General features: G+C 43.7%; 1 protein-coding gene across 1 annotated transcript in view; it reads right to left on the bottom strand.

The window, feature by feature from the left end:
- BRF1 (BRF1 RNA polymerase III transcription initiation factor subunit) overlaps positions 1-9,127 on the bottom strand; it is an 86,195-nt gene that overhangs the window by 44,520 nt on the left and 32,548 nt on the right. Inside the window, exon 4 of the mRNA XM_004376761.2 lies at positions 259-290. Within this exon, the coding sequence (XP_004376818.1) occupies positions 259-290 (32 nt within the window). The remainder of the gene's footprint in view (positions 1-258; positions 291-9,127) is intronic.

Genomic DNA, 9,127 nt, shown 5'->3' on the forward strand with positions numbered 1-9,127 from the left:
CCCAGGCCCCCGTGGCGTGTGGACGTCTGTCCCGCGCGCCCCCAGGCCCCCGTGGCGTGTGGACGTCTGTCCCGCGCGCCCCCAGGCCCCCGTGGTGTGTGGACGTCTGTCCCGCGCGCCCTCAGGCCCCCGTGGTGTGTGGACGTCTGTCCCGCGCGCCCTCAGGCCCCCGTGGTGTGTGGACATGGACGTGTCTGTCCCCACCCTCCTGCGGGTGTGTGGACATGTCTGCCCCCTGAGCTGAGGAGTGAGGTGTACCTGGAGCAGGTCGCTGAGGTCCAGGAGCATGTCTGGAGCAGAAGTCAAGGAGCAGCATGGTAGGTGGGGGCGCAGGTCACCCAGACACTCTATAGAAGCAGCAACAGCATGCCCAGCGAGCGGGGCCTTCGGGTTTGCTAAGTCCAAGTCCAGCATCTGGGCATGAGGGAGAGTGAGGTGGCAGCACCAGGCTGACGGAACCCCCCGCGCCCCCGTGCCAGGGAAAGGAGACCTCGGCCGGCCCCTGGCAGGACAACAGGGAATGGGAAGGAGGGGTTTTTCAACCCGGGCCTCCACGAGCAGCACCTCCCCAATCAGGGCCACCACCATGAGGGGTCTTGTGTGGGCTGACCCTGCAAGGAAACGGGCGGACACACCCAAGCTCAGTACAAGAGCCTCCTGGGCAGAAGACAGACGTGAGCATGGGCCCTCCTCTGCACAAGGCCCACGGTCTCCTGGGAGACAGACGGACAGACACCGGGCACCCTGGGTAACGGGATCCTGTGAACACCATGAACAGTGCCATCACTCCAGGGAAGAGCCACTGGGATGCTCACGTGGGACCAGGCCTCTTTCGATCAAATGCGTAAACAGTACTGAGAAGATGTCCTATACGATTCAAAGCTCAGACGGCGTGTGTGAGCAAAAAGATAAAGCACAGGTCAGCAACTGAGGCAGCTTGTCAAGTGACATGAAAATCAGTGCCATTCAAGGCTCTGCTGTAGCCTCAAGGAGTCAGTAATAGAGACAGCTCCGTGGTGCCGGATCAGAAGTCCCAGACCATGTGCCCAGAGGAAAACCCCGGGGCCTCAGATGGACCACGGAGGAAGAAAGCTCCAGAGTGCGACAACCTTACACAAGCCACAGACTTCTCGGAGGTGGGCGCCAAGGCCAGTGAGCACAGGCACATTTTCCCTCAGCCTTCAAGGAGCTTCACCCACTGTGGGGCACAGCGGTGTGAGACAGGTCACACCACAGCAGAGACCAACATACCAGGAGGGGCCGCGGGGACAGAGGAGCAGGGCCAGACCAGGAGGGGCCGCGGGGACAGAGGAGCGGGGCCAGACCAGGAGGGGCCGTGGGGACAGAGGAGCGGGGCAGACCAGGAGGGGCCGCGGGGACGGGGTGGGGCAGACCAGGAGGGGCCGCGGGGACAGAGGAGCGGGGCAGACCAGGAGGGGCCGCGGGGACAGAGGAGCGGGGCCAGACCCCAGGAAATGAGAGGAAGGCAGCACTAAAAGTATAAGCAGAAATAATGACAAACCACAGAAAACATCAACAAAGCTAAAAGTTGTCCTTTGTAAACATCTACAAGATTGACAAACCCTTGCTAGACTGATCAAGGAAAAGAGACAGAAATTACCAATATGAATGAGAGAAGTTATGACTGTAGATGCTGTAACATTACATGGATAAGGGAAGAGTATGAACAACCTTATACAAGTTAGACAACTTCTATAAAGTGAACAAATTCCTTGAAAAATACAATTTGTCAAAACTGACAATCTGAATAGTCCTGTATCTATTGAAGGAATTAAATTTATCAAAAAACCTTCCCACAAAAAACTCCAGACTATGTGGCTTCCCTGGTGAATTCTATCAACATTTAAGGAAGAAATGACTATGGTTTTCACTTTCAGAAAGCAATCTCAACTCATTTTATGAGGCAGGCATAATCCTGATAGAAAACCCAGCAAAGACATCCCATAAAGATAAAACTATTGACCGGTATCCCTTATGAACACAGACTCAAAATCTTTAAAAAAAATACTAGCTAAGAAGCTGCATCAATACAGAAGAAGGGTCACATCATGAGGGAGCAGGCTGATCCCGAGAGTGCAGGTTTGGTTTAACAATGGAAATTTGATCCATGGAATTTACCATCATGAACAGAACAAAGGGGAAAAATCCAGTATGATAATTTCCGTATGATGCAGAAAAAGCATCTGACAAAAATCTAAGACCCATTTATGATAAAAACACTCAACAAACTGGGAATAGACAGAAACTTAATCTGATAAAAGGCAACTATAGAAATCCCACAACTCACCTCATACTTAGTGGCAAAATGGCAAATGCTTTCCCCCAAGATTGGGGACAAGGCAAGGATGCACCCACTCTCACCACTTGTACTAGAGACCCTAACAAATAATAAGGCAAGAAAAAGAAATAGGATGAAGATTGGAGAGGAAGAAGGAAAACTGTCTCTATTTACAGACAACATTATTGTTTTCACAGGAAATGCTAAGGAATCCTCAAAACAACTTCTAGAACTAGTAATTGCATTTAGCAAGGTCGCAGGACACAAAGTTAATATACAAAAATCAATTGTATTTTATATTTTTATGTATTAGCAGCAAAAGATATAAAATTAAACACAATTCCATTTACAAGACCATCAGAAAATATAAAAACAGACATATATTTAATGAAATTCGTGCAATACTTGTATATTAAAAGTGACAAAACGTTACTGATAGAATTTTTAAAAGACCTAAATAAATGGACATACATGCCATTTTATTAACTGGAAGACTCAATGTTGATGTCAATGGCCCCCAAGCTGATCTATAGAATCAATGCAATCCAAAGCTCAAATTTATATGGAAATGCAAAGGACCTAAAGTATTCAACTCAATCTTGAAAAAAGAAGGCAAAGCTGGAGGACTTACACAGCTGACTTCAAGACTTACAACCAAGCCACAGTCATCAAGGCAGTGCGGTGGTGGCATCAGGATCCACAACAAGAACAAGGGAGCCCAGAGTCCCACACACAGTCAATTTGGCGTTTGATTTTTACAAAGGTGCCAAAACACGTCAATGTGGAGGGCAAAGTCTTTTCAGTGGTGCTGGAGCAACTGTATATCCATATAGAAAAAAAGCTAAATTCAATCCCTACCTCACACCATACACAAAATGAAGTTGAGCTGGATCATAGACCCAAAGGTAAAAGTTAAACTGTAAAGCAATTAGAGAAGAAAACGCAGGAGAGTATCTTGGTCACTTGGGCGGAACTTTATTAGATAGGACGTTAGAACGCGATAACCATAAAATAAAGAGTTGATAAGTTAAATGTCATCAAACTTAATTAAGACAATATTAATAACATGATTAGGCAAGCCAAAAACTGGGAGAAAACATCTGCAAAACATATTTGACAAAGAACTAGTATCTAGGATATATATAGAACTCTTACAATTCAATAATAAAAAGATAAACCATCCAATTTTAAAAATGGGCAAAAGTTTCAAACAGATGCTTCACAAAGGAAAGTGAACAGCCAGTAAGCACATGACAAAGTACTCAGCATCATTAGTTATCATGGAAATGCAAATTATACTGCAACACCGCCACACACCCACAATACCACCAAATGCTGGCAAGGACATGGAGCAACTAGAATGCTCATAAGCTGCTGCTGGTGCAACCACTCTGGAAAAAGGCCTGGCAACTTCTTATAAAGCTAAACATACACCTATTCTATCACTCAGCAATTCCACACCTAAGTATTTACCCAAGAGAAATGAAACCACAAGTCCACAAAGAGACTTGTATGAGAATGTTCACACCAGCTTTATTCCTAAGAGCCCCAAACTGAAAACATCTCAGGTGGCCATCAACAGAAAATCTATAGTTTAACTGTCATGTATTCACACAATGCAATACTACTACTCAGCACATACAGTAACATGGATGAATCTCAAAAGCATGCTAAGAGCACACACTATTTGATTCCATGTATGTAAAGTTCTATGACAGGCAAAAGGTATCTATGGTGGAAACTATCAGAACAGCAGTTGTCTCTGGGGGTAGGGATGGGGCAGGGACTGACTGGTAGTAGAGCACGAGGAGCAATATGGAGCCATGGTGATGTTCTATGTCTTGGAAGGGAGTGGACTGCACAGGTTGTACTTTTGTTAGAAGTCATCTGTGGGACACTTAGAATTTGTGCATCTTATGTCAGTTTTACCTCAAAAGGAAAAAAGAACTGTAAGCAAATACTGAAACCTGGTGGTGGGGGTAGTACATGGATGTATGCATATTACTTTGAAATGCACCAAAAACTAAGATGGCTGAGGGATGCGAGGCAGGTGGGGAGAAGAAGGATCTGGGGCAGAGCAAGGATCGCCATGTGCTAACGGCAGACTTGGGAGGTGGGTGTATGGTGTCCACTGTACAATTCTTTCACCTTTATTTTGTTTGAGAATTTTCAGGATAAAATACTAGGAGAAAACTATGTATAGTTAAGAAAACAAATTGGAATTAAACTTCTTAATTAAGGTTGAAGTCTATACAACACATAGCATGTTGGTGTGTTGTTGCTGTTAGCTGCTGTCAAGTCAGCCCCCAGCTCATGGCAACCCCACGCACAAAAGAACACAAGGCTGCCCAGTCCTACATCATCCATATGATGGGCTGTGGATCACACCATTATGATCCATGGGGTTTTCACTGGCTGATTTCAGAAGCAGATCACCAAGTTTTCTTCCTAGTCCGTCTTAGTCTGGAAGCTCCGCTGAGACTTATTTAGCATCACAGCAACATGCAATCCACTGGAGAGCAGGGTCATTGCCTAAATGGTCTCAGAGAACAAAGGATTATTTTCAAGCCTTGAGAGCTAATGTAGGGTGTTCTGCTGACTTGCTCGATGCCTGTTATCCCTTCTTTCCCTCCAATTTCTATCATTTGTAATGGAAAGGTTCAGCTTGTGGCTGTCCCACCATTGTACTTTGGAAGCAGATAACCCGTATTCTAGATTTCACAGATCAAGAGGAATTCTGCCCCAGGAGATTATGGACTTGGAGTTGATTTAAGACTTCTGCTATGATACGATGGGGTGAATATGTTTTACCTGTGGCAAGGACACGAATTTTGGGGACCCAAAAGGTAGAATGTTATGGATTGAATTATGTCCCCCTAAAATGTGTGTCAACTTGGCTAGGTAGGCCATGATTCCCAGTATTGTGTGGTTGTCCACCATTTTTTGATCTGATGTAATTATCCTATGTGTTGTAAATCCCAACCTCAAAGATGTTAATGAGGCAGGATTAGAGGCAGTTATGTTAATGAGGCAGGACTCAATTTACAGGATTAGGCTGTATATTGAGTCAATCTCTCTTGAGATATAAAAAAGTGAGCAAAATTTAATTGCATGTGGTATTAATGATATTCTTCAATAATTTTCGAATTTTGTTGGCTTTAACAACCAGAAATTTATTTTCTCACAGTTGAGGGGGCTAGAAGTCTGAATTCAGAGCACCAGCTCGCAGGGAAGGCTTTCTCTCTCTGTGGGCTCCGGTAGAAGGTCCATGTTGATCAGGACAGCCTCTTCTCAGCCATGTCCATAGATAGGCCTCTCTCTGGCCCTCAGCCCCTCAGCCCGGCCTCTGCCCTGCTTGGGTGAATGTTACAAAGCTCTTTGACTCTGCCGGTAAGTGCCTAAAGGCAACCCACTGCACCAGAAAGCTTCCTGACCAAAGGCACTCAGCTCTCTCTCGATCCAGGGGTCAGTTCCCGTGCCATCTCACGCCAGTCTCCTGGTTCTGCTGCCACTGTTTCTCTGCTGCTGCTTCCCGCCATCTTGCGCCATCTCTGATGTCATAGCTCTCTCTCTCCGTCTCCTGGTTCTAGGAGGTTGTCAGCACAGGGACCCCGTGTCCAAAGCACGCAATCCACTCCCATCTCTTCTTCTTGGTGGTATCGAGGTACTTCTTGGTGGTATCTGTGCTTCCTTCTCTCTCCTTTTTTTTTCTTTTTTTTGTTATTTGTTTGTTTTTATTGTATTTTAGGTGAAGGTTTACAGAGCAAATTAATACACATATTGTTTTGTGACATTGGTTGCCACCCCCATGACAAGTCAACACTCTTCCCTTCTCGACCCTGGGTTCCCCGATACTAACTTTCCTGTCCCCTCCTGCCTCCTCATCCTTGCCCCTGTCCTGGTGTGCCCATTTAGTCTTCTTTTGTTTTATGGGCCTGTTTGATCTTTGGCTGAAGGGTGAACCTCAGGAGTGACTTCAGTACTGAGTTAAAAGGGAAACCAGGGTCCATACTCCAGGGGTTTCTCCAGTGTCTATCAGACCAGTAAGTCTGGTTTTTTGTTTGTGTGTGAGTTAGAATTTTCTTCTACATTTTTCTCCAGCTCTGTCTAGGACCCTCTATTGTGACTCTAGTCAGAGCAGTCCGTGGTGGTAGCCAGGCACCATCTAGTTGTGCTGGTGGAGGCTGTGGTACTTGTGGTCCATTAGACCTTTGGACTAATCTTTCCCTTGTATCTTTGGTTTTCTTCATTCTCTCTTGCTCCAGATGGGGTGACACCAGTGGAGGATCTTAGATGGCCTCTCACAAGCTTTTAAGATCCCAGATGCAACCCACCAAAGATGCAGAACATTTTCTTTATAAACTGTTATGCCAACTGAGCTAGATGTTCCCCGAGACTATGGTCCCCAGCCCTCAGCCCAGTAATTCGGTCCCTCAGGGAGTCTGGATGTGTCTTTGGAGCTTCCATGAACTTGCCTTGGTCAAGCTGTGCTGTCCTCCCCAGTATTGTGTACTGTCTTACCGTTCACCAAAGTTACCACTTATCTACCAACTAGTTAGTGTTTTACCCTCCCCACCCCTCCCCTCCCTTGTAACCATGAAAGGTTCTTTCCTTTTGTGTGTAAACCTTTCTGTGAGTTTTTATAATAGTGGTCTCATACAGTATGTCCTTTTGTGATTGACTTATTTCACTCTGCATAATGCCCTCCAGATTCATCCATGTTGTGAGGTGTTTCGCAGATTCATCCCTGTTCTTTATTATTGTGTAGTATTCCGTTGTGTGTATGTACCATAGTTTGTTTATCCATTCATCTGTTGATGGGCACTTAGGTTGTTTCCATCTTTTTGCTATTATGAATAATGTTGCAGTGAACATGGGTGTGCAGATATCTATTCGTGTGACGGCTCTTATTTCTCTAGGATATATTCCTAGGAGTGGGATTGCTGGATCATATGGTATTTCTATTTCTAGCTTTTTAAGAAAACGCCATATTGTTTTCCAAAATGGTTGTACCATTTTGCATTCCCACCAGCAGTGCATAAGAGTTCCAATCTCCCCGCAGCCTCTCCAACATTTGTTATTTTCTGTTTTATTGATTCATGCCAGTAATGTCAGGGTGAGATGGTATTTCATTGTGGTTTTGATTTGCATTTCTCTAATGGCTAGTGATTGTGAGCATTTCCATATGTGTCTGTTAGCCACCTGAATGTCTTCTCTGGTGAAGTGTCTGTTCATATCCTTTGCCCATTTTTTAACTGGAATATTTGTCTTTTTGTTGTAGAAGTGTTACATTTTCCAGTAGATTTCAGAGATTAGAACTTTGTCAGATTTGTCATAGCCAAAAATTATTTCCCAGTCTGTAGGTTCTCTTTTTACTCTTTTGGTTAACTCTTGATGAGCCTAAGTGTTTAATTTTAGAAGATCCAAGTTATCTAGTTTATCTTCTGGTGTTTGTGTATTGTTAGTTATGGTTTGTATACTGTTAATGCCATGTATTAGAGCCTCTAGCATTGACCCTATTTTTTCTTCTATGATCTTTATAGTTTTGGGGTTTTGATCCATTTTGAATTAGTTTTTGTGTATGGTGTGAGATATGGGTCCTATTTCATTTTTTTGCAGATGGACATTCAGTTTTGCCAGTACCATTTGTTGAAAAGACTGTCTTTTCCCCATTTGATGGGCATTGGGCCCTTGTCAAAGATCAGGTAACCATAGGTGGATGGATTTATATCTGGGTTCTCAATTCTGTTCCATTGGTCAATGTGTCTGTCACCGTACCAGTACCAGGCTATTTTGACTACCTTAGCTGTATAGCAGGTTCTGAGGTCAGGCAGTGTAAGTCCTCCTACTTTATTCTTCTTCAATAGCACTTTACTTATCCAGGGTCTCTTCCCTTTCCATATAAAGTTAATGATTAGTTTTTCCATCTCTTTAAAGAATGCTGTTGGTATTTGGATCAGGATTGCATTATATTTGTAGCTCGCTTTGGGTAGGACTGACATTTTCACAATGTTGAGTCTACCTATCCATGAGCATGGTATGTTTTTCCATTTATGTAGGTCTCTTTTGTTTCCTGCAGTAGTGTTTTGTAGTTTTCTTTGTATAGTTCTTTTACATCCCTGGTTAGATTTATTCGTAAGTATTTTATTTTTATAGGGGCTATTGTAAATAGTATCGCTTTCCTGATTTCCTTTTCGTAGTTCTCTTTATTGGTGTATAGGAATCCAACTGATTTTTGTATGTTTATCTTGTATCCTGCTACTTTGCTGAATCTATTAGTTCCAGTAGTTTTCTCATAGAGCCTTTTGGGTTTTCCATGTATAGAATCATATCATCTGCAAATAGGGACAGTTTTACTTCTTCCTTACCAATTTGGATGCCTTTTATTTCTTTTTCTTGCCTTACTGCTCTAGCTAGGACTTCCAGCACAGTGTTGAATAGGAGTGGTGATAAAGGGCATCCTTGCCTTGTTCCTGTTCTCAGGGGGAATGTTTTCAGCCTCTCTCCATTAAGAATGATGTTGGCTGTTGGTTTTGTATAGATGCCCTTTATTATGCTGAGGAATTTCCCTTTTACAGCTATTTTATTGAGTTTGTATCAGGAATGGGTGTTGGACCTTGTCGAATGCCTTTTCTGTGTCGATTGAGATGATCATGTGATTATTTTATTTATGTGGTGGATTACACTGATTGATTTTCTGATGTTGAACCACCCTTGCATACCTGGTATGAATCCACTTGGTTGTGGTGTATTATTTTTTTGATATGATGCTGAATTCTATTGGCTAGAATTTTGTTGAGAATTTTTGCATCTATATTCATGAGAGAT

This window comes from Trichechus manatus, unplaced genomic scaffold, assembly GCF_000243295.1.
Source record: "Trichechus manatus latirostris isolate Lorelei unplaced genomic scaffold, TriManLat1.0 scaffold00045, whole genome shotgun sequence".
Lineage (NCBI taxonomy): Eukaryota > Metazoa > Chordata > Mammalia > Sirenia > Trichechidae > Trichechus > Trichechus manatus.